The sequence below is a fragment of the Lissotriton helveticus genome, chromosome 9, assembly GCF_964261635.1.
Source record: "Lissotriton helveticus chromosome 9, aLisHel1.1, whole genome shotgun sequence".
NCBI classification, from domain to species: Eukaryota; Metazoa; Chordata; class Amphibia; order Caudata; family Salamandridae; genus Lissotriton; species Lissotriton helveticus.
In genome coordinates this window covers 238,406,346-238,432,635 of record NC_136070.1, presented here as the reverse complement: position 1 = coordinate 238,432,635, position 26,290 = coordinate 238,406,346, and the positions used below count along the sequence as shown (strand labels likewise).

Sequence of the window (26,290 nt, the reverse complement as noted above, 5' to 3'; positions counted from 1 at the left end):
CACAATTTTTGTACATGAAATAAAGGAACATTCATTATTTAACTTGAGTCCAAAAATGCAGATCCATCTGATGCTTCTGGAAAGCAAAGTTACTAGTGGAAAATAAAACGCACTGCGATACAAAAGAAAATCTGGGTTTAATGTGGTCACTCGTGCAGCATAGGAAGATTAAAGCGAGTCAAAAAAACAAAAGGCAGTTTGTATTAGAGGAACTTTTGCCTTCGATACAGTCATGTTTTGTTTCCAAGTCAAATAAAGGTTAGATAGCAAAATTATTTGCCTTGAGCTGCGCTCTCAGGGCAGCACTTTTTGGCATTCAGAATTACTACTTTAACTCTTCTTAAAAATACTTGGAGAATGTATAACTTTCCCCAAAATATTCCAGGACTGGAGTTCGAATAGTAAATTAGACCTTCCTGTGTCAGCCATACCCACTGCTGTCCTTAGAGCGCAATTTAGGGCAGAAAACCCAAACGAGCAGCCTGCACCATAGACCTTTAGTTCTAATGATCTAGAAAGAAGGAAACAATTTTCTGGTATTTTGGAGCCTCTGTGCCTCCCCAAACATTTAACACAACATTTTGCCGCTCTTTTACAATCTGTCGCCATGCACTCCCTAAATCTATGTCAGATTGTCTGCACCAAAGGGAAGGCCACAGGATATGAGGTCAAATAAATTCCTTCCTGCCCATATCCCCGCAGGCACAGGTTTGATGTAGGCCTTCCCGTTTTTAATAAAAGTTTTCCAGAGTAGTAGGAGCAGTGCAGTATCTCAAGTTGCCAAGGGCCCTGAGTGCCACCTCCTACTCTCTCATCAAGTTCCCCTATTTCCTCCTCCCACTGTGCCCTAAGCTTTTGTAGGGTGTCAGGTGTGTGATTTAAGATGGTTCTATACGTAAGGAACGTTGTTTTTATTAGGCACAGGATATCCCAACAATCTGTACTGTAAAGGGGAGTACTCCTCCAGCTCTTCAACTGTTGTTATAATTGCTTGCAGGGAATGTCTGACCTGCAGTTATCGGTAGGTCTATGTGGCTGCCAATTTATATTCTTACACGAGTTTGAGTAGGAGAACTACATCTTTGCTGCCCCACAGGTCCCCAGCTGTGGGGATTCTGATTACTTCCCATTTTGTGAATCCCTGCAGACTTCCCAGGGCACCAATGACACTGACCCCACAGCTGAGCAACCCTTGTAAGTTTGTTCCCCCATCCTAGATAGTTTGTCACCTCTTCACAGATTTTAATCACTGTACTGGTGTGTGGGAGCATTTCAACCAGGTACTTCTTTCTATATGGTGCTGCAGAATAGTCGTTGTCGTCCACCACATTCCTGTCCATTCGTAATGCTTGTTCAAAGTGGGCAATGAAGGCCCAGTCATTGACAATCACCAACTGGGTTGCCCAGTAGTATTTCCGGATGGCTGACAGGGCTATTTCTCCATCAGGTCAGATTGCTCAGGCTGATCCTTGCTGGGCTGCCATCCCATAGCAATTATCTACCTGAAGTATATTTTAAGTACGTCAAAAGGGGAATTTTCCACACATACAGTAAGCGAGGTAGAGACATCATCTTAAATAATGCAGTCCTACCCAGCAGGGAGCCTAGCAGGGTGTGCCAGTGTCTCACGTCACCTCTCAGTCTCTCCAGGAGCATGGTAACCATTTGACTGGTCACAGATACCAAGGTATTGAAATACCCCCACTACAACCTGCAATCCACAGCCTAGTGCGAATTTCGGCATCGGACCCTCAAGTGGGAGTATTAGGAACTTATGCCAGTTAATGACATATCCTAAATATTTGCCAAAGTTCGTAAGAATTTGCATACTTCTGGATCCGTCACCTCAGGGTCCGCAGCGTTGGGGATATCATTTGCGTACAAGGAAATACTCGTGTAGTTTCCACTATCAGTAATAACTGCACGTTTGTGGACGACAAACTTAGGATGGTGCCAGACAGATTCCTCGCACCCAGCAGGGTAAGTCGTCCCTTGGATCAGCTAGCTCACAATGCCGCCATTAGCCCCTCCAACCTAGACTGGGAGTGGACAGTTCTGGCAACTACTGAATAGGACAACCCAGTTCCCACAGGATCTGTGGTGAGAGATCTAGAACTTTTCGCTCTGGTACCTGTGCTCTCTTTTGCTCTGAGCAATATACAAAGAATACACAAAGGGATGTTTTTCAATATCTATTAAACCAAAGTGATTCTTGTATAGAAAATATGTGCTGTAATGATCAATAGACAAAAGCAGACACAAGTTATAATAATTGTCAAGACAGAAGATAAAATGAAGAGCTCCACCATCTTTCCTAGATTACTTATATATGCATTTATATTCAGTATTATAACAATGTAGGGTACTCCTGCGATGCAAACCCTAACCTAAGGTGTAAATGTGCTGTCTGCCGAGAAACTCCCTTCTGGATGATCTTAACTCTTTTCCTAGAGGGCAAGAGTGTACGATCCTGTCTTGGCCACGAACCGGACACCCCTCATGAAGAGGTCAGTGAGCTGCTGGGCGAAGGCTTCAGCATGCTGGTGTTTTCAATTCAATAGTCTTTATTTGGTTTAAAAAACCATACACGATGCAAGACAATAGCAAATAAGCATTCAAAAACGAAAGACTCACAAATGTACATTTACAAATACAGTAATCGTCTTTTTAGGCAGTTATTCTGTACATGTTCAATATTAATTTGTTATTAAAAACCGACCTCTTAAAAACAATTAAAATTTACTAAAACAAAAAGATAATTTTCAAATTCGAGCATTTAAACAAGGGATTTTAAAATTAACAGGTGGGCTATAAACTTACAAAATGGTAGAAAAAGCATAAAAAACAGCTCATTGTTTGGGTTTTAGGCATACATAAACTGCAAATGCTATAATGTGCAAAACAAAAAGTGCCAATGCTGTGAAGTGCCAGAGCTGTTTATATTTCCTTACTATTCCAGAATAGTCTCTATACAGGTGGTCGATGGCCACTGGGAGTTAGAGAGAACAAGTGCCTGCATAATAGGACCTCATAACATGATACTATGTTAGAGTTTCATACCTTTCTTTGCTCATATTACGTTAACACCAAATAAAAATATACGGACACAAAAAACAATTTTCTGTGTGGTGTCAGTTTTTAAAATTCTTGTCGCATCTAAACATGATTGGATACGCAGATTCCGACATGAAGGTTTAATCCATTTACGACTGGGAAGACCATATGCTGGACAAAATAATGTGTGGGAGTTGTTTTCTGGGGTATTAAGTTCACACAGACAGCAACTATCGTCATTGAGCTCACCATTTTTGCAGCCCCATTTAGTTGTATTAGAGTTAACTTGCAGAATACCATGGCGCAACTATATATAATAGGATTTTGCAAGTTGGGGTTGAACTTTGTCCAGATATGGTTCATAAAACGTGAGGGTTTTTTTTTTTTAGGAGAAACTGATGCGTCAGCCTACCATTAGCAGAGCTGTGTGAAACGCTATTTTGCATGTACGCCCCAAAAATATTTTAGAGTCTTTTTCGCGGATGGTGTCAGGCAAATTGGCAGTTTCCCAAAAGTGGTTAAGCCCCAGTTTACAGAACCATGTCCGCACATGTTTCACCCACGATAGAGAAACTGATTGATCGAGTTCTAAAATCTCTTCTAATACTTCCCAGTACCTGATTAACTCAGGGGAGCTCCATAGGTGCAAGGTTCTTAAAATTGCCTGATGGTCTAGGCGCTTTAAATTAAGATCAGTAGTGACAGGGATCATGGGCGTTTTCAAGAAACTAACTCAAGTGTCACATATGCAAATGTGTGTCAAAAGTTGATGTATCAAAGTTAAGGCAACTTTTGGAAACAACTGTGTACATGTAAAATGGCACCATTTCCTACTAGGCCAAACTTGAGTACATGGTACGGTCGCTCTATGCATGTGGTGCCTCAGTCTAGTTCTCTTACCAGTGGATCCGGCTGAACCGAAGTGGCCAATGACACCAGTGCCAAGCAAATATCAATGGCAGCAGTGGGCTTCCTTGTCAGATTACCCCGACAGTTTGAATATTGATGAGTAGGCCCCGTTGATCCTGGCAAGCAGGCTGCTGTAGAGTAGTTTAAACCGCTGGTTGTATTGTGGATCAACTCCGAACCTATCCAGAACTGCAAACATGTAACCCTAGTTCAGCATGTCAAAATGCCATCTGTGATGTCCTTAGATCTAGGGACATCACTGTGGTATTTTCATGCAGGCTCTCTATTTGCCGCAGCAACCCATATAATCACCCGAAATTGGGCTGTGCACTCTGGTTTGGCTGGCTGGATCAGGGAATGGTTCACTTTTCACAGTAGTGACACCAGTATCTTCACCTCAGTTTTCAGAACTAAAGCAGGTCTGTCGGAGGTGCATCCATCAGGGGGATTCACCTTCTTGGGTAGCACTATGACTGGGGACCAGTTACTGGACCTGCGGGAGGGTACCTATAGCCATTCTTTCCTCATACAGAGCCATTGACTGTTGGAGGATCTTGGGCCATGCCTCTGTACAGCTCCAAGGGAAGCCCATTGCGTCCAATGGATTTTCCCAGTCTGCAGCTCTCGAATCGCTGCCTCGATCTCTCCAAGCCAGCCTCTAGGTAATTGTTATCTTCCTGGTTCAATCGCAGTAGCCAGATATCTTGGAGAAATGTTGCTGCCTCTGCAGCCATCATAGTCACCACAAGTGACTAGAGCTGGGTGAAATAAGCGGCAAATACTTCAGCAATGTGTGCGCCCCCTCTCACGGGCTCACCCACTGCGTTCCTGACCGCCTGACCAAGTTTTGGAACTTGTACTGTTTATCCAGTCAGGCCAGGAGCTTCCAGCTTTGTTACCCACATCATATGGATGCTGCTCAGTGTGCTGCAAACACTGCACTAGCTGCAAGGTCTCTACATTACTGCTGTTCCAGGTTTAACCGCATGCGTGCGGGCGGAATCCGCCCGTACGCTGGGTTTTTCAAAATCGCACTTTACGTGACGAGCTGGGCTCGTTATGAGCGTGCGAGGAGGCTACCTCATGACGAGCCCAGCTCGTCATCAGCGTCGAAGGGGTTAATCTGTGCAATAGTGCGTCAACCGCCCCGATATGGAGAAGGATTTCCATATCCTGAATCTCCCGCTCCAGATCATCCATCATTTCCTGTTTCACTCCCACTATCAGGAATGGTTGTGCCCCAGACAACGTTTTATATGCCAACCACATCGTAGGCAGAGCAAGGTTTGTTGACTGATATAACCATTGGATTCTACAACCAACGATCTATGTCCAATCTGTTACTCTCCAACAAGTTTTAGAGGATATCAGGATATTAGCAAGTTCTGAAGGCAGATAGCTGGCACAATGTTCAGAAGCATGTGAGCAAGTTAGAGAAAGCTACAAACTGTGAAAAAGAAAAGTACCAAACCTAATTACCAACATGTCTATGCTCAGTATAAAAGTTTCATGGTCCTGCAGGGGTAAAACATTCTCTCTTCCTCAGCAGCCCCTCAGTTGTTTCCCCACTGTTCTGCTACAGCTTCACCTTAGAACTCTAATGAACAACATTCTCTAGTAATGAAATATGTGAAGTGCCCCATATTACTAGAAAAGTAGCTATAGAGCCGACCGAAAACCTCTCCTAAAGGAAGAGACTGCAATAAATGAACAAAAGGAGGGTTTAAACTTGCACGGAAATTATGGTTAGTGCTCCAGACAGCTAAACAGAGGGCACATTTTTATCAATTCGATAATATCTTCATGCGAGTAAAAAAAAATTACCTGCTAAGCCAAACAGCAGCAGTCTAACAGCTAAATTGCAAACATTGTATATTCTCACAGAGCATTTTAATTGAAAACTATTCGTATGGAGCAGGCTGAAGTAAATGAACACGAGGGATAATGGCTGCAGATATCAAATATAAAAACAGCTGTTTTAAAAGTGTGTGTGGGTGGGGGGTGTTTTTAGTCCTTTACGGCATAATAAACTTTCAAAGGGATGAAATAATTAATGAAAGATCCCTACCTTTGTTCAGCATCCCCTTTCTCGATATTATCCAGGTTCTCAATCAATCAATCAGGGGGTTTATAAAGCGTGCTACTCACCCGTGAGGGTCTCAAGATGCTGGAGGGAGAGGGAGGAGGTGCAGCTCTGGTTCAGTCGAAGAGCCAGGTCTTAAGGTTCTTCCTGAAGGTGTGGAGGTTGGGGGAGCGTCTGATGTGGACAGGGAGCTCGTTCCAGGCTTTGGCTGCGACGTAGGAGAAAGCTCTTTTGCCTGCTCGGTTTCTGCGGGGGGTTTCTGCAAGGGCAAGGTCTGCAGAACGAAGGTTCCTCTTGGGTACGTGGAAGGATACTCTCTCATTGGGTTATTTGGATCCGATGTTGTGGAGGGATTTGTAGGAGTGGGTGAGCAGTTTGAAGGTTACTCTCTTCTCGAAGGGGAACCAGTGGAGGTCACGTAGGTGTTGGGTCATGTGTTCGTGTCGTGGTGTTCCGAGGACTAGTCTGGCTGCGGCGTTCTGGATGGTTTGGAGCTTGTGGAGAAGGGTTTTGTTGATTCTGGCGTAGAGGGCGTTGCCGTATTCCAGTCGGCTGATTATGAGAGCGTGGGTGATGGTTTCTTCTGCATTCTGGGGGTATCCATTTGAAGCTCTTGCGGAAGATCCAGATGACAGTTGAAGCTGGTGGAGGCTATGGAAATGATCTGGCGGGTCATGGTGAGGGAGGAGTCGAGGATGATGCTGTGGTTCCGTGCGTGGTCTGTCAGGGTGGGTTTACTCCTGAGAGCAGAGGGCCACCAGGTGTTGTCCCAGGCGGAGGTGGAGGGTCAGAGGATGAGGACCTTGGTCTTCTCCGAGTTGAGCTTCAGTCAGATGCTTTTCATCCAGGTGGCTACGTCCCTCATTCCTTCCTGGAAGCAGTGTCTGGTGTCTTCAGGGTTCTTTGTGAGGGAGAGGATGAGCTGGGTGTCGTCGGCGTATGATACTATGTCGAGCCCGTGTTGTCGGACAATGGCGGCAAGGGGGGGGCCATGTAAATGTTGCAGAGTGTGAGGCGGAGTGATGATTCTTGGGGTACTCCGCAGTTGATCTATGTGGATTCGGAGACGAATGGAGGGAGTCTGATCCTCTGGGTTCTCCCGGAGAGAAAGGATTGGATCCAGGAGATGGCAGTTCCTCGTATCCCAGCTTCATGGAGTCTGGCTGTGAGAGTGTGATGTGAGACTGTGTCGAAGGCTGCGGAGAGGTGTAGCAGGATGATTGCTGCGGTGTGTCCCTGGTCTAGTAGCATGCAGATGTCGTCGGTGGCAGCGAGGAGGGCTGCCCAAGTCAGACCCCCCAGGATATTGCGGCATTGATTTGCAAATTTAGCGGCACAAAAATGGAAATTTAGCGGCATTATTGCGGCAGTTTATTGTACTCATAATCTTTCCTTTTCAGTCTTACTGATTTAGCAGAGTACTCCACTGTGAAATAGGCATAAGAGAAATAAGCACAACTGTGACTTTGTTGTATATCAGTTTTCGTTCTTGTTTGCGAGGTTGCGGCGTGGTTCGCGCCTCATGTCAGCTCACGGACGGAGGACTAACTGGGAGAATCCCTATTGGGAACGGCTTAAGGCAGGGGTGCGTCCTAGCCCCCCTGCTGTTTGCCCTGTTTCTAGCTGACTTACCCCAAGTATTAAGAGATGTTAGAGGGGCAAACCCGAAATTGGGAGGAAAGCACATATCGTGCCTCCTTTATGCCGATGACCTAGTAATTATGGACCAAACGGAGATAGGCCTCTAGAGAAAATTAAATAGGTTTAAAGAATATTGCACGAGTAAACAATTAGTGGTAAATATGGATAAAACTAAAATTGTATGTTTTGGGAGAAGGAAAGCGAAGTTCTCGTGGTATCTTGGCACAGTTTTGCTTGAGAGGGTGACCAATTACAGATATTTGGGAATGTGGTTCTCAGGTAACTTGAAATGGCACACACACCTGCAAGCATTAAAAATAAGGGCATTGGCGTCAGTCAAAGGCCTAAAAAGATTTAATAATACCTATGGTGAAAGGTCAGATAGGCCGGTCTTAAAAGCCTATCAAGCAATGGTCCCCCCACAATTTTTGTATGGAGCCGAAGTCCTTTATACTAGTGGCAAGACCTCCTGGGATAGAGAGGAGGGAAATATATTAAAAAGCTTATTCGCGCTGCCCAAAACCTCTATGGTGCAGGCAGCACGACTGGAGCTGGGAATAACCTCCTGGGCTATAACAGCTTGTATGAGCCTTGTACGCTTCTGGCAGCGGTTGGGTGTAGGGGAACTTACTAAAATCTCCCAGTGGGCTAAGGAGGAAATTACGATTAGTGAGCTTCCCTGGGCAAAAGAGGTGAGAGCTTCAATAAGTAAGGCTTATGGGGTGTTAGAATTGAAGGTATGCTTGCCGCATGACCCCATAATATTTGGGAAAAAAGAATTAAAGTTTCAAGGGGTCAATATGTCCCGTAGTTATGATCGGGACTACCTTGCTCAAAAGTCCTCGGTAGCACACATGAAAGTGGCTTGGGAGAGCAGCCAACACTTCCCCTACGTGGATCGGCTACCCAGCCATAACCTGAGGCGAGAAGTCTTAAAAATGCGAATTGGCATAAACCCAGGTTATGCGAATAACGGGGTTCGAAACCTAATGATAGGATGTAATGGGAAATGCACTTGCACTTTAGGAACCACCTGTGATATTTTACATATTTTATTAGATTGTACAAGATTTTTAGATCTTCGAAAGGAGTTTTTATGCCCGATTTTTAAAAAATATAAGATTACACACAGAATGCAAGCTGCAACTCTTCTGGTGAATATGGAGAATTTAGATATAGCCTGTGCGTTGGGGAAATATATGAATAAAGTTAAGTTGTTCCTCAAATGCGCAGAAGAATAGGTATAGTGCAGCCCTTACCTCCGAATAAAGGTAAAGATATTAAGTTATAATAGTAGTAAAAATTGCATTCTGAGGAAGTTACGCATAGGTAAGATTTTAGCGTTTTTAACAAACAAATTTTATAATACTCCGTTTTAAAAGGAACAAGTGAAGTTAAACTACACGTATCTTGAGGTGTAATTGTGTTTTTAATATTGTCATGTTATGCTGCTGTTTTTTCTCCTTGCTGAATATTGTCATGTTATGCTGTTGTTCTTTCTCTCTTCACGGAATGTGGAAAATGTACTTTTAAGGTTTTAACAAACCAAATAAAGTTTTGTTTGACTGACTGACACTGTGAAATAGGCATAAGAGAAATAAGCACAACTGTGACTTTGTTGTATATCAGTTTTCGTTCTTGTTTGCGAGGTTGCGGCGTGGTTCGCGCCTCATGTCAGCTCAACATCCTATGTATGATTCAAAACATGCTCATGTAAAGAGCTCCAAGGTGCACTGCATAAAACTGAAAAACAAATTTCTTTAAAATTACATCTAAAGCAGTGACAGCTGCAGGTTTTTTGTTTGTTTTCACCCGGAGGATAAAAATGGAGAGCACGATAGGGAACCAACCGTCTCTGCACCTGCTTTTAAGAACTACTGGTGCTGAGCACCGGCCAGACCCGGCCCACTTAAAGCCCTGGAATTGCAAAGTGCTGGAGGGTATGATTTGTCAATAGGCGCTAGAGAAGGCAGTGAATGTTTTCAGCAATGTACGGCCTTACCCTTGTTCAAGACTGTCTTTTTCATGTCTTCCCACGATGCTCCTCTGCATTCCAGCATCTGATTCTAGGCCAAGAAATGGCAGTTTTCCTTATCCAATGCTTCTCCCCTGAGAACCCAGACCTCCTGTGGCTCGCACCAGATGTGTTGCTGCAGACCCTCCACATACCTCTGCTCTCTGGTTGTAGGAAACTCTGCCCCATTCCCAGCAACTTGTGAGATGACCACAGTGTCCTGTGGTGTATGGGGTTTACATCGCATGCATTTCCTGCAGACTCATGCACATCTTCTGAAGCACTTGCAGTTCTTCTCTGGCACCAGGACACCCTCAAATTGACTTGGCCCCATGGCTGTTCTTGATTTGGACGCAGGCCAAGGTCAGACAAATTAGCTTTCGCAATGCTTGGTTACAAATTTAAAATAAGAAGCACACCAAACAAGTAGGCCATGTTCATAGAGTGTGTATATTCTGTAGACTGCAAAGTCACAAGCACCAAACAGTAAATCAATGCCATCCCTGGACCAGTGTGTTTTTATTGTAGACCGAGTTGAGCAGAGGGACGGATGGGAAGATGCATGCTGCCTTAGGGCAGGTTGCTTTCACTGCATAAAATAAATACATCAAACAAACAATGTACTGAAATAATAGAGCAATCAACAATCAGCCCCTCAGGGAACAGACGAATATTCCACAATGCCAGAACCCATGAATTACAAATATACCCGGCAGTACATATTAAAGAGATGTCCAACTTGGAGACATTAACCAAGAGAATGTCACGAGTTCAGTAAAAACTTCTCGAAGCACCCGTGCCGAACAGGGTAGGTGAAAAAAATCATCAAACATGGCTAAAATTACAGCAGAGAAATACCATGCCTGTTTGACACTGTCTAGACTTCCCTCCTGACTTTCTGACACCTGCTGCTGTCAGTCACTATCAGAAGGCATTGCTGAGAGCAGGGTCTGCTCACCTGCCAGATGTTCCGGCCACAGGAAAACTAAAACAGCTCCAATTAATAGATATTACTGAAAGACGCGCTGCAGGGTCATGGTGATGCCGGGTTTATAACCGATCCTTGACAGGTGTGGGCAACTAAATCACGCCTTTTGCTAAGTGCAAAGCTGTGCAGAAATGTTTCTTCTGGTCTGCCTCTCGCAGCTTGGCCAGGAGGAAGCAGGTATTGGACGGCGGCACGTAATGGCGTGCGTTCACACAGCCAATAAAAGGGCATTGTTTGTTTTGTTTTCTCCCAGTTAGACACTTTATTGTAAATATCGCTGCAAATATTTCAAATATCGCGGCCATCGCAATAGTTAGCCGATTTCGCGATTTTATCGTGAATCGCCAAATAGCGAAAAGCTGGAGGGTCTGCTAAGTGCTGTGGTTGCTGCAGAATCCGGACTGGGAGGCGTCTAGGATGGAGTTCTCTTCGATGAAGGCTGTCAGCTGGGTATTTACGAGTCTCTCAGTGACTTTGGCTGCGAAGGGGAGGAGAGAGATGGGCCGGTAGTTTTTCAGGTCTGTCAGGTCGGCGGTGGGCTTCAAGATGCCGGATTCAAAAGAGGCGTTGATGGTGCATCCAAGTTCAGGTGCGATGACGGCGGCGGCCCTGTGGTAGATGTGCAGTGGGCAGGGGTCCTTGGGGGTTCCTGAGTGGGTGTTCTTCATGGTCAGAGTGGTGTGTTCGATGGTGGCTGGATTCTAGGTCATGATGATCGTCTCTGTGTTGGTTGCGAGGGGGTGGGGGTGTCTTGGGGCTGTTCGCTGAAGTTATCGTAGAGGGCCATGATCTTCCGATGGAAGTAGGAGCTGAGCTGGTTGCAGAGTTCCTGGGATGGTCTGATGTCCGTGGCTTCGCTGGGGTGTTTGGTGAGTTGCTGTATGACGTTAAAGAGTTCTTTAGTGTTAGTCGCGTTGGTGTGGATCTTATTCTTAATGAAAGTCCACTTGGTGTCTCTTAGACGCTTGTGGTATTCCTTCAGGGCGTCCCGGTAGCTGTTCAGGTCTTCTGTGGTTTTCCGGTTTGGCCAGGTTTTCACGAGTCGTCTGCAGGAGTGCCTGGCTACTTGGAGTTCGGTGGTGAACCAGGTGGTTTTCAGGGGTCGGTGCAGCTGGAGATCCAGCGGTGAAATTCCTTGGCTGCGGAGTTGGCGTCGGTCATGGCACAGGGTTGGTCTAGGAGGAGGGTGCTGTTGAGGTGCTCCTCTGTGATCTTGCTCCAGTTCCTACGAGGCGTGCGTGGGGGTTGGTTGGGTCCGGTGGAAGTGTTGAAGGTGAAGTGAAGCAGTGGTGGTCCGTCCAGGGGGGCTGTTAGGTATGGCTGAACTGGCTGTTCGGCACTCCTGCGAAGATGGGGTTGAGGTGTCCTGCTCTGTGCATGGGGGTGGGGACGAGCTGTTTCAGTCCGAGGTTGGAGAGGTTGTTGAGGAGGAGTTAGAGGGGCGACCCCAGGGGAGGACAGACTCGACACCTGACCACCCTGTGACCCACCTCTCCTAGGAACACAGCCGAGCACTGGCGGGAGACCCCTCCGGGAGAGGACCTCCGATTTAAGATCGTACGCGCTGCCCTAGCACCACTCGACAAAGGGACCCCACACTGTAGGGTTAAGAGAACGTATTCTTTATATCTTCACGAAAGAAATGGATCTTTATGATCCGCATATTCTTATGTACAGGCGAGCAAGGGCTCAAAGAGTCTCAGTAGGGGTAGGGTAGCGGGACAGTCTCAAGGTTCAAAGTCACTTGCGGGTGCGTATCCGGCGCACAGCTCTCAATCCTCGAGCCGGGGGACACGGGGTGATCTTGGGTCCAGCCGGACCAGGATAGCCTCTGAGCCGCGATCGAATCAGCAGGGCTCAAGCAAGGAAGTCGCAGTTCTTACGGTCTTAGAGAGCCGCGATCAGATCAGCAGGACTCAGGAGCTCTCAAGGGTGCAGGGGAGTCGCGACAGCATCAGCAGGGCTCGGGTGGTTCTTTAGGTTGCAAGGGAGCCGCGACAGCGTCAGCAGGGCTCAGGTGGTCTCGGTCAGAAGTCCTTCTCTGCTCGGTAGGAGCCACGACAGCGTCAGCAGGGCTCAGGTAGTCTTTAGGTTGCAGGGGAGCTGCGACGAGGTCAGCAGGGTTCCAGTAGTCCAGGATACAACTGCTTGATCGTCCCAGCGCCACCCTTGATATAGGACCCCTCTCCTTTGATGTCAGGAGTCCTCGCAGGTGGAGGTCTTAGCACCTGGGGGCTGGTTGTTGGGGGTTCCGCCTCGGGGGCTCCTTTCATCCTTTCAACTTGGGTCTGGAGGGATCCCAGACGCTCAGCAGGCCTAGAGCCAGCCCTCAGGGAGGCCGGATGGGTGATCGAACTCATCTCTCGAGGGGAGGTGGGAGGTGCGATCGAGCTACTCCTCCCTCTCTTGCTCACAGGGAGCGCTCTACCCCCTGGCCAGGTATGGCGCCGAAGGCCGAGGTCGGGCTGGGGCCGGGGCGGCCATCTTAGGTGCAGGGACATGGGTCTCTGCCTCGGGTGCCCGGAAAATGGAGGGCGAGGACGGGGAAGTCCAGTGTCGGGGATGTGGGCCATGGGGGGGAATGGTCGGGTGATTCAGGGTTATGGGGAGCTGCACGGGTCGGGAAGGACCACGCCACGAGGCCGGGTCCAACAGGAGGGTGATGGAGTTGGAGTCGCTGCGGTTGTCAAGGTGGAAATTAAGTTTTCTGAGTAGAATGTAGTCCATGGATGTGATGGCGTGGGGTGCGATGGTGGTTGCTTACTGGGTGCGCGGACCAGGGGGTCTGTAGGCGAGGGTCCCCCTTAGCGTGGTCCTGGGGTTGGTCTCGATCTGGAAGTGGAGGTGTTCTGTGCTGGAGTGGGGGTCGCTCATGTTGGAGGTGGAGAGTCGAAGGGAGGTCTTGTGAGCGATGGAGAGTCCTCCTCCAGGGTGGTGGGGGCGGTCCTTTCTCTGGATCTTGTAACCTTCGGGGATGGCGGTGGTGATGTCTGGCCCGGAGGTGGCGTTAGACCAGGTTTCGATGAGGAAGGCGATGTCAGGCGAGAGGGTGTCGAGCAGGTCCCAGATCTCTAAGGCGGGTCTGTGTAGGGAGCGTACGTTGAGGATGCATGTCAGGGCGTCCGACGAATATTCGGCGGTCTTGGAGGTGCAATCAATGGTGAAGGATCGTCGGCAATGTCTGCAGAATAACTGTCCTTGGGTGGTGTTCGGTGTTTCTCTTTGGCAGTCGTTGTGTCCTCCGGAGTTGAGTGCGTGGAGGGCGGCAGAGAGGTATCGGCGGGGTTCCGGAGATCCAGGGTTCCAGGCGCTGGCCACGGAAGGAAGCTGACGTGCTTGCCTTAGTTGCGACTGCGCAGCGGCCGCCATTCAGTAGAGGAGGGGGGCGGGAGGAGGGGCAGCAGGGGTGGGAAAGGCTGACTTCCAAATAAAGTGAGAAGTCAAAAATTAAAGCGGGAAGGCTGAAACAAAATGAAAGCGTGAAATGTATACAATTAACAAAAAACAAAAATAGCGCAAGGATTAACCTGTCTCCCAGGAGAAGACAAGGGGAGCAGTAAAAGAGATGAGGGCGGGCAGGCTGCCGGTGCGAACCCAGAAGACCGGAGGGCTCAAGAGCCGAGGTGAGGTGGTGCTGCACGCGGATTAGCTGGGGAGAATGCTGGCCTAGACCGAAGGCCTAGGTTTCACACCAATTGATCTATTGCGTACTACCGCCTTAATTTTAAAATACCCACATTTTATTGGACTTGTGTGTATTTGTAAAAAGTTGTATTTAAAAGCTAGGTTGTATTTATTTTAAGTTATCTAAAGCTATTTGCAGACAGAACTCTTATTTAAAATGAAAAGATTTGTGCCCCTGGTAGAGATAATCTATAAAAAAAAATGTTTTCCTTTGACTTCACCCGATGGGGTTAAAATTATGTAAATAAATATTTATCGTTAAACATGTTCAATTATGGTCTATAAGAATGTTTCACTAATCCCTTAAAAAGACAACATAGAAAGGTAATTAAATCATTTTAAAATAAGTCCCACTGTAAATCAAACAGAACAATTATTTATTTATAGGTTTTACAGAGCGCTGTACATAACCATGAAAAAAAGACAATATAATAAAATCGCCGACATATAATGCGAGGCATTTAGAATTAGGCAACTATTTTGAAATTCAAAGGCTGTGACAGCTTACAAATGTAATGTTTTCAAAACAGAGAGGAGAACCATTTTCCTGAAAAAAAATCCGTATTCTGCACAGGAAAGTGAATAATCAGAAACCGTCCTGCCAGTGAATGCACAATCTGTGAGCAAGGTTAACACTGGAGTTCTTTATTATAACTCAGATATTTACTTAAATGTAAAAAACAAAACAAAAAAAAACAACAAAAAAACATTCCTCTACTTAGAAATGTATAGAAGCGCAAAATACTCCCTTAATTCACTCGCTTAATTTGAGATTGCGCTTTCCGGTGCTGAGCACCTGCACTTAATTGGTTTCCGGTGCTCGGCATCGGCACCTAATTGTCAACACCACACTTAGGGCAGTCTGCCACAAGGTTGCGCTGCTCACGTAATTTAGAGATGAGCAGTATAACAGTTATTTAGGAAAACTATATACATTTAAAAATTACTAACATCTGCCTCCCCAACCATTACATTAGCCAGGGCAGTGCGACTGGTGCGGCCACACTGGGCCCTGACCGGGGACCTGGTATTATCTGAACTGTCGCATTTACATGCAAGAGAGATGGATAGTAGCTGTTTTGGCAGAGATGACAGGGGCGATGGGTGGTTCAAGCTGCAGCGGCTTCCTGGTCAGAGCCCTGGCACTTTATATTTTACAATTTAACACCCATTGAGGCGAAGTGTACTTAAAGCCCCGAGTACATACAGACACACTCGCACACAATTGATTTCTTAAATCTGATGCTTTGCCACATCACTCAACGAGACAAACTGGGTCAGAATTGAAGCAAAACTAACACTAATAGCTAAAGATAGATCACGCCTACCATATCTGAATGCCTGACTTTCTTCCAGGTAGCACTCAACCTTGTTTTCCTCATTTCAGAGATATTTTATAATCGGGGTCAGTTACCCAAAAAGTCTAAAACAGACAGCTTTTCCAGGCAGGCTCCTTCACACCCTAAGAGATGAGAACAAACACTTGACCCTTCCCTAAAGATGGTTGAACGCCTAATTTTAAGTCAAGTGCTACTTTAATTCTTTTAGGGTCTGATAAAGGTAAACTTACACGTTTGTGTAACTTTACATTTGTTTTGGAACTCACTAAAGATATGACACACCTTTCTTTTTATGTGTGGAGTTCTCCACTCCTAACTGCGGAGTCTCTACAGTCGTAAACTTACCACTAAAATGCAGTTTTGTGAATTCTAAAATAAACGTACACTTTTGCGTAACTTTAGCTTTATTGCTCAGGCCCATGAAGTCCATGTTATTTGTGACCAGCATTTCACACCGCAAAAGAACAGGTTTGCTTTGATAGTGCAATGTGAGGTTCAGGGAATATGCCGTGGCAGCCTTTTATTCTAGCTGGTCTTCTTTTGCCCGTTTTTCTCATTTACATCATTTTCATCCTCACCACCTTCATGTTACATGTTCTTTACATTCCATCATGCTGTCTTATCTCTCCTTCTTATAGTTTTCAATTGATCTCATTTGGCCTTTTTACTCAGTTGCCGTCCTCAGCATTATGTTTTCCCATTCCCTTCATTTTCTGTTAACTTTCTCCTCTTCAGCAGCTCCGCACATTCTTTTCTTTCACTCATCGCCCACCCCTCTCCACCATTCTCTCTTGAGACAGTTCAATGGGTTATTGTGCCTGTTGAAGTTGTCGTGAGGGACACGGGTTCTAATCTTTGTTAGGGGGGTGTCAACTAAGGGAAAGCCATCCACAGCGGCTAACAAAAGTTCGAGATGTACTCAGCCAGGAGTGATTGAGTGGCTCTTCGCGTTTTGTATTACTCTAGGTATTCTGGAACAAATAATATGCTTTTATAATATAACATAAAAATTATAAGCACCAGGATTCAGAAAATAAAACAGAATGGATAGGCGTTAACTACCAGAAAGAAAGAGGAGCGAGAAAAAAAAGGAGAAGAGTGTAGAGGCAAGGTGAGCTTACAAGACAACAATAGGTTAAAAAGGGGAGAGAAGGGGAGAGAAAGAGAGAGGAGACATGAGGAGAGTGTTTGAAAAAGAGTGGAGAGAGTGAGAGGTGCCATCACATTAAAGTGGGAAAAAAGAGCAGAAAAAGATTAACAGCACTGGGGAGATGCAAAAGGAGAATGTGAGAGAGAAAATGCAAGAAACAGGAAGACAGGGAAAATTAATATGGGACTGTAGAAGAGGCTGGTGTCCATGCAGTATTTGCCAGCAAATATCGCTACCCAACTTCTAAGGGTTTATCAGCCCTGCAGGGAATGTGAACCGGTCAGGTGTAGGTAGGTGCATGATAGTATGTTCAATTTGGGCTCACGAAAGCACATGCTACTGTGCGCCACCTTTATTCTTACAATGTCTGCCACCAAACCCCTTGCTACAAATCACTCTTCTAGGAGTATTTCCTTTTGAAAGTCATATTTGTGTTGCTATCCACCTTAATGTACGTAGTGTTCAACAATATTATTATATGTTGTGCCTCTTCAAGCACTTCTGATTTGGGCTACAATGGTACCTTTAGTATGGCACTTAGAATAACACTCTGCATGAAGTAATGCATCAAAACGATTCTTATGCAGTCCACCCTGTTCCTCTGACTATCGTGCAAAGATTAATAATTGCACAGAGTTGGCCTTTCTGTTACTATCACAATGTTTGAGTTGACATCCAAAAACAACAATGGTAATGAAAGTCAAACCATTGTATTATGGCGGATTAGGTACATGCAGAAACAATTAAAAGTTTAGATGAGGTGCACTTAAAATTAAAGTGTTGTGATGTCATTCACATTTGATACCATAGAGCAGGGGTCTTCAAACTGTGGGGCGCGACCCCCAGGGGGGCCGTGGAGCGATGCAAAGGGGGTCGCGCCTTCACAGTTTTACTTCTGCCCTGGCCTCCAGGGCTCTTCAGCCCCCCTCCTCCCCCTTCCTGTCTTTCAGCCCAGGCTGCTGCAGTGCAGTTCGCGCTTCTGGGGCCTCGGCTGGGCAGTGTCTGGAGTCTTATCTCCATCCCGAGTTTTTCACAGGTCTTTAAAGACCATTAGCATATTTACATGCCTTTGTTAACTGATTACGAAAGCTTAGTTTTTTTATGGTTCCAGGGCCCAGGGGGTACTGGAACCATAAAAAAAACTAAGCTTTGGTAATCAGTTAACAAAGGCATGTAAATATGCTAATGGTCTTTAAAGACCTGCTGAAGCGTTTGAAGAGCAGCGCCTTTCTCTTTTTTTAAACACAGAACAGCCACCTTACATGCAGTGATGGGTGGGAAAGGCATAGCGAGGCGCCGAAGCTAAACACGCTCACATTAAACTATGCTTTAGGGGAGATGGAGTTAAATTGACCAGCAGGAAGTGGTGGTGAGGGGATGGCTAGGAGCAGACAAAGAAATGCGATTTCGGGGGATAGTTTTTTAAAGAAGAAATGACTGCATGTATTTCTGCATTCTAAATGAAGATCGAGTTTGAGGTGAAACAAAAGTGCACATGATCTATGAGTGGAAACTCAGGAAGTGATATCACAGTCTGTTTATGTACCACTAATGCTTGTTGATTGAATCCTGAATTGGAGCCATCCACAGCCTGCATGCGTGGGGGCGAAGTGTTAGTAAATGAGTGGCACACATTGACTCCAGCTGTGCGGCGACCGCTGTTATCTGAGAGCTGAAAAGTGCCTCACCTGCATTGGGAATTAAGTTATATCATGATCGCTTTTAAGGCGGCAGACACTCATTAAATGTGATCCCCCCTGGGCCCCCACTCTGCCTATTCCTTACATTTGTATTTTTACACTTACTGCTGTAGTGTGAGAATGCATTTAATGAAAAGAAATATACAGTAGTGTTGCTAACAGAAACATCCCTGCTATGTGTTGTTTAAAGATCCTGCAGAGACCTGCTCTTGACACTAAATTGAGTTATAAATTAAAAATTATGTATTAATTAGTTATGTGACTTTTCTGTCTTTATTCTCTTTAATTATTAGTCATGGATCATTGAGGCATCCCTAGAACACAATCAAAAGTGCTTTCTATTTATATTTGCTGTTCTAAGTATTCACAGATAAGTGCAAAAAATACAGCTGTAGGTGACTGCTTATTTCTGGGCCATCAAAATAATGAGCTGGTGACCCTAATCATTAGACTGGAAGTTTGTTGCAGGATCAGCACATTCTTTATTTCCTCCACCCTCGAACCCTGATTAATGCCATTATAGCAATAGTGTAACTTATATCTGAAACCCTATGCTTCAAGTTTCTGGGAATGGACCCTGCTTTCAGACTACTCACTTCCATTCTCGCCTTCACTTTCACGTTCACCCTGCACTCCCAGCGATCACAATACACTCACACTGATCACAATGCACTCACACTGATCGCCATTCACTCGCATCATTCACTCGCTCACCCTGCACTCACACCAATCACCTTGCACTCACACCATTCACCCGCTCACCCTGCTCTCACAGTGATCACTGCACTAAAAATTCGCTTGCATTGTTCACTCTGTACCTCACCCTGCAGTCACACGAGCACACTTCTTACCCTGCACTCATGTGACACTTCACTCACCTGTCCCCCCCTTACTGCTCAATCTGAAGCTAACTCAAACAAGGCCATCACTAACCATGCACTAATTCGTCCCACTCTGCACTTACCGCCGAACCCAAATTCATATGGTCACCTCACTCACCCTGCAGTCACTCCTTTTACCCTACTCTCACACTGTTGCATTGCTCACCGTGCAGTCACATGGGCACTCTTGTCACCCACACAGTGCAGAAGGTTAAAGTGCCTGGTACAAAGAAGATGTACCATGCACATCACAGAACTGAGTGTGAGTAAACTATGAGTAGCGCTATAAAAAAATGAAATGTTTGTCAGACAGGTGCTATAGAGAGATGAGGTGTATTGTTGGTGAGTGGTAGTGAGGGAATTCATGGAGAAGGTGGAAAGACTGTTGCACCATATGCTAACAGTGCTTGGACAAGCCCTGGCTGGGAGTGTTAACCCCCCCCCAAAACCCCCTCCCCCCCGCCCCCCGAATTTCGGGTCTAGTGGATACCCTGCTTCTGCTTATTATTTACATTGTAGTGCGCTACTGTTACCAAAAGGTGTCCTGGGGCTAATAACCATCTGCCTGCAATGTGAGAGAGGGATCCGGGGACGGGAGAGGAGAGAAGAGAGGGATGGAAGGAAGTGGAAGGAAGGGGGTGAGAGGAAAGGGGCATGGGTAAACTGCTTAACTCTGCAAAAGACCTCCACGGTTTGAATGCACCCTTGCTGCTCCCGGCCATGGCCAGGTGAGCTTCTAATGTGGCAGCGCGTATTCCTGCGGATTGGGAGGCCCTTCACAGAGGTTGACTAGACATCTTTCTGATGTTAATTGCTGTATTTTGGTTATAAACTGGTACTGATGGGGTGAAATCTTTCCTCAGTATTACTGTGTTTAAAAAAAATTCTAAATAATAAAGCAATGCTACCCCAAAATATGCTGCATCACAGAACATTATTTACATTTTCTACTCGCACAATTTAGTCAAGCCTGTCGCATAATTTGGTCCTCACCATCCTCATAACCTAGAGGTTTAGAAATTTTTGTCAGGAGGGGGTCCTTACGCTTGAAAATGTTGGCAGGGGGGTCTCGGCATCCAAAAGTTTGAAGACCTCTGCCATAGAGGAAGATTGTAATTTCCATCTTCTCATATTTCTCATTTTCAATGACTCCTTATTGTAATGGCACTTCTATAATCGCTTAATACCCCTGACGAGACCCCCCTCCCCTCCCCAAGTAATTGCCCAAAACACTGATTTATTGCATTGACCCACCAGGATTTTATATAATCACACAAATTGTTCCTGTGTATTTATTTATAATGTGTTATTAATTTTAGTATGAAGATGTGCACGGTGTGAGAGGCACAATGCCACCAGAGAGCTTTACATAGGGACAAGAAAGAAAAAAAAAACAGTTGAAGCCTGACTGTGCAAAAAAAAAATATATATATATATAAGAAAAATGCGAATAAAATGGAAGAAATGGGATACAAGTCTTTTTAATATGAAAAAACATATCATACCATTATTACAGCTCCAACTACCACTGTTATGTCCAGGACCTTGCAAACGTTGCAGTGGTTCGTAGATGTTAGAATTACACAGACTGCTTGTTAGCGTGCTCGTTTAAATTATTAACTATTGCATTTTCTAAACAAGCATTGGCATAGCCAATAGGTCTCGCCTTTGGGACCTTATAAGTATTTAGCCATGCAGCACATTATCCTAGGTGCTACGACATCTACTACTACTTTGTGTGTCACTGGTAGACGGGGGTTGCTAGATTAGCGAATTAAGCTAGAAGGGGCTCGCAAGGGCCACCAAAGAGTGAACAAGCTGTGAGTGCCCCAATAATAGTAACTGTCGTATTGGTGAAGCCAATGTCCCTGCCCAAGTTACAAGAAGTGAAGAGACAGGTACACGTTTATTTGCAGGAATTGGCACTATGGTGGAGCAGGGCAGTAGGAATAACTTCTCAAACAGGAGCAAGAGAGCAGCGGAGAAGGAGGTGGGGGCAAACAATGGGGAGGTAAAGCAGCGAAGGGGCGAGCTGAGGAGGCGGAAAGGAAGGGCAAACTAGGAGGGGGGAAATGAAGTGGGCGGTCAATGGAACACGATCAACTATTTAAAGGGGTGCGGGCAAGAGGGAACAGCAGAGCTGGGAGGTCTCCCAAATAAGAGCCAGTGTTAGAGGGGGGCGAGGGCAAAAATAAAAGAGGAAACTCCTCAGTGTGGTGCGAGAGAGCAGTTAGCAGAGGGACACGGGCATAGGAACACAAGGAAGGGGCCAGAATAAATAAATGAGTCTAAATCAGTTTAAAGAATCCGCTCTTCAAATAAATTAAAGTCTAGGTTGGGGACCACCCCTGAAATAAAGGAGAGGACAGCAGAGGCGGGATCTCAAATAGAGGAGGAGAGAACACAGGAGTATCTCTACAAGTAAACGAGGGTTCAGCAGGGAACGCTCCTCAAACAAACCAGAAAAAGGAGCGGCGACCACACTAAAATGTAATATGTGACAACCTGCAGAGGCCACACGGGAATAAATGAGCAACGGGAACATAGACCCCTCCTCGCATAAAAATAAATGAGGCAAGAGGTAAAGACCTCCGCCTAAATCAAGGAGGAACTGACAGGGACGGGTCTGAAAACAAAGGAAAAGTCAGATGAATTGACTCCTAAAAAATACTCCTCAAATAAATGAGGTGTTTAAGTACATATAAAAGAGCATTCACAAACAAGTGTCACTAGGAGAAAGAAGACCCTGCCTGAATACTCCCCAATTAAATGACAAGCATGCAGAGGTCACTGCTCAGATAACAAGCAATAGCACGGTGCGTTGTGTGTAGCCTGACCCAGGAAGAATGCTGCTGCCACCCTTTGCGCTGCTGTTTGCTCCCGAGAGCAAAACGCTGCGAGAGTGAACATTTGCAAAAGAGGTGGGACATGCGCCCGCCTTTAGCCATTTGCAGGCTACAAAAACAAAATGACACGGCCAATCCAATGCGTGGGGGGAGTCAGACTCACACAGAGAAGTTTAAAATGCTTACAAGAAGCCTTGCAGAGCAGCGCATGCGCGCTGGCTCGACCTAATAATGAACAAGTAGTGAGTTCTAGAAAAAACAACAAAAAAACAACACTTAAGATTTGAATAATGCAGCCCAGCACAGAAAAGATTGTGTTCAAGGCAGAACTCTAATACCTCAATGACAGAATCAACTTCCACGTACCCAAAAGAAACCTCTGACCTTCCAACCTTGCACTGGCCGAAACCCCGTGCAGCCACAAAGCCAGAGCAGGCGGAAGAGCCTTATCTCACATTGCAGCCAAGACCTGGAACGAGCTACCGGCAGACGTTAGACGCGCCCCCTCCCTGAACACCTTCAGGAAGACTCTCAAGACCTGGCTCTTTGGCTAACATATCTGAGCCTTCTGATAGGATAAAGGGATGTAGAGTGACTAGCCTCACCAAAGCTTAATTAGCAGACATGCTGCATTGCCAGATGAAAGTGCTTCATGTCTGCTATGTACTGAGAATGTGTGAGGTGGGCTGAAAAAGTAACCACCTGATACATGCACAGTTAAAAAGGGACAACGATGCCCCCTTTGTTGGTGGCATGATGTTGCATTTTAATTTGAAAACAGATGCTTATTTTCGAGTTAAAGTGTAACATGTCAGCAGGTAATTGGAGAGAGACAGGCCTGGGCCATTTGTTGGAGGCTGTATGCCCATGTGCCCCCAAAACGGGCAAACCGCCTCTGCTTACAGTGCATACATTGGAATCATTCCAATATGGCACAGTGAGCTACAAAGGACTCCTTCACCTTGTAACCCTCACTGTGTTATGTAACATCTTGTACATTGAGTTACACACTTACATGATTTATTGTTAGTGTATAATGTGTATGTTACATAAAGTGCTCTTGCATAGGGATGAGTAGCATTATAAAAGAAATAAAAACAGTGGTATTTAAATTGTTATTTGTGCAAATACTGGAACAGACCAATACAGCGGACATTTTTACAGTGCAAACATCTCTCTTATATACAGGGACTGAACAAAGTCAAAAGCATGCCTCTCTTAAATACCTGTGAAGTGATAACAAGCTATGTGCCTTTGATTCCCCTCCGTTGAGTTTGTAAGTGCGCGGCTCCAGACAGCGCCCAGCAAGGAACAAAAGGAGGCCTGAAGCCCCTTAAATTTGGTAATTTATCTTTGGCCCAGCTAAGAGAAAATAAAAATGCCCCCTGAACGTGTCACGTTGTCTGAAAATTCAGCTTATTTTTGTAGGGTCCAGCTACTTGGCAGAATGGATGGATCTACCCTGTGAAAATAGTAGGTAGATGCTGTCTACCACCGACTTGTGTCCGGTTTGGCATGCGTCACCTTTTTACCCACCCCAATCTCCCTGCCGACATCAAATTACCTCCACAGACTTCAATAGGGTCAACCTATTCTCAAATCTTAACATCCTCCAAAAAGTTGTTTATTTTCCATTCACCTTAACTGGATCACCCTCTTAACGTGATTTCTAACGACTTCTACAGACCACATGTGTTACTGGTATTTTGCAAAACATTTTGTACCCCTTGTTTCAGTTAATATACTGCTCAAAGAAAACATAAGTGCTGCAATGCAAACAAATAGAAAGTGCTGCATGGATACTGCAGCAAAACAATACCATATACTAGGGGACACTAGAACTATGCGATTGTGCCGCTGCACCGGTTTTTGCATAATTATAAATTTGCCGCGTTTGCCACATAATCCTTCACCCTCTGCATAATCTACAGATTTTAACAAAAACAATCCTTGTTTCTAGCTCAAATGGTTCAAAAGTTACTAAAAACTAAACATTATGTGTTCCCGCACAGTGGAAGGCCCTATGCAATAGTGGACCGGTCACTTTTCTGTAGTTTATTGCTATATTTGGGAGTTACAAATGGTAGTAAACAGGTGCAGCTAATGCACGAACATTGTTAAGTTTTAAATTGACAAAATAATGGATACCATAAACAAAAAAAAAGTGCTGCATAATTTGCCGTTCTTGCCACATGATTTACCCAACCCTGCCGCATAATTTGGTCCTCCACTGTTGCATAATTTCCGTGGCCCTGCATACTCTAGTCCTCATTCTAAAGAAGTGCCCGAATCGGAAGTGTTGTCAAAGGGGGAATGAAGGTTAAGGTCTCCTCCAATCTCCGTTTCACTCACCTGTCTCTGCTCTTCGTTCAGCCCATTTACTGTGTCATCCACAGGGACGCTGGAGCAGCCCCGCACCAGGGGGCCCCGGTTCCAATGGGTCTTCAGAACGCCGGTCACCGCTTTCCGTACCAGTGTCGCCATTGCTGCGGTAGTTCTCGCCGTTCAGCTCTCAGCCAATGACCGCAAGGTATTCAGAAAGGGGACCAGTCGCCGCACGGCTAGTCAAAGGCGATTCGAAAGAGTCGTGCACCAATCATATTCTGCGACCGGATGGGAGAGGTTCTGGCAGCCAATCAGCTTTAGGCTCCACCGGGCAAAAGTAAAAGTGGTAACTACACATTGAATTGTTGAGGTAAATGTGAGACGTTGTTGCAAATGATGGGGTACAAAATTACAAAAAAAGAAACAGGAAACACAGTTGCAAAGCTGCCTGGAAAAAACGGTGAGCAACGCGTTTTCAATCAACTACTTTGAATTGCATAATAAAGCGCTCTTCTTATCAGGGCCGACAATGATTTTTGGCGCTCCTCTCTCCTCCTCAATGACCACCTCCGCAGTAAATTCCCGACTTTCACCCTTTAACTGTCTTGATAACCACTCTCTCACAGATGCATTTAATTAGTTTTATCGTGTCATGTCACTCATAAAAATGAAGGGTGTTAGGGGGGCACTTAACATTATACACACATTACAGAGACAATCAATCATGTATGTGTAAATCAATGTATAGGAAACATTACATAAGACGGAGGACTACAAGGGTAAGTACTGGTAGGCGGTATAGTTTCGGGGGCTTGGTCTAGAGAAACACAAACTAAGAATTTGAAACGTAACACCATGGTTGGGGGTTCTCTTTAATAATCAGAAATTATTTCTACCCAAATGAACCCTTTGTGAAACATTAGGATAATAAAAGTCTGGGGAATCAAATCCATACGCTCTAATCTATACTTGACGTCTGCATTTCAGTTATTTCATGACAGTTAGTAGCTCACTGTTTTACATTAGGAGTTTAACATGTAAACTGCAAGTAAAAAAGAAAGTCTCTGACTTATTTATGTTCTATTCAGTTTGTGATTTGCATGGTACACATTCTTTGCAGCAGGCATATTAACCCTCTGCACTACCTTATGAGGAATCAAAACTTCCAGCAGTCAAAACTTCCACTAGACAAAACTACTGTCTCTCTCTGGAAAGAACATTAATCACCGGAGTTAACATTTTTATTATTGCCTCAAAATTGCCAGAGGCCAGGAACGTGGAGGCATGTGCTTAAAAAAATATTTTTAAGTAGCAAACAGGCACCCCATGTGAAGTCTGCACTCGGTGCGGTGGCACCGGTCGCACCGCCCTAGAGCCAGCTCGGCGGCTTATGGGCTTTAAGTGGGACTCAAAAGTGTGTGTTTGGAAAGGAGGAGGGCATTTCTACAAGGAGTATGACTTATATATATACAGGGACATGGCTTAAACACCTAAACAACATTTATATGATTGCCATAGTGTGCTGCCTGACCGTATTTTGGTTATTCTCTGAGATTTCTGTTATTGCAGCCAGAAACCGAATACAACAACTGAAATGCACCTAAAACCAGCCAGGCCTATTAGTTTTGCCATTTGTTGGTAGGTGTTTAAGAGAAATGATTAACAACAATGACTT

The 26,290-nt window shown here is 45.3% G+C and overlaps 1 protein-coding gene across 1 annotated transcript in view; it reads right to left on the bottom strand.

The window, feature by feature from the left end:
* The window catches only part of IVD (isovaleryl-CoA dehydrogenase), a 297,877-nt gene extending 273,054 nt beyond the window's left edge, over positions 1 to 24,823 (bottom strand). The window contains exon 1 of the mRNA XM_078659802.1: positions 24,643 to 24,823. Coding sequence (XP_078515928.1) covers positions 24,643 to 24,774 — 132 coding nt within the window. The 5' untranslated portion in view covers positions 24,775 to 24,823. The remainder of the gene's footprint in view (positions 1 to 24,642) is intronic.
* Positions 24,824 to 26,290: the final 1,467 nt, after the last annotated feature.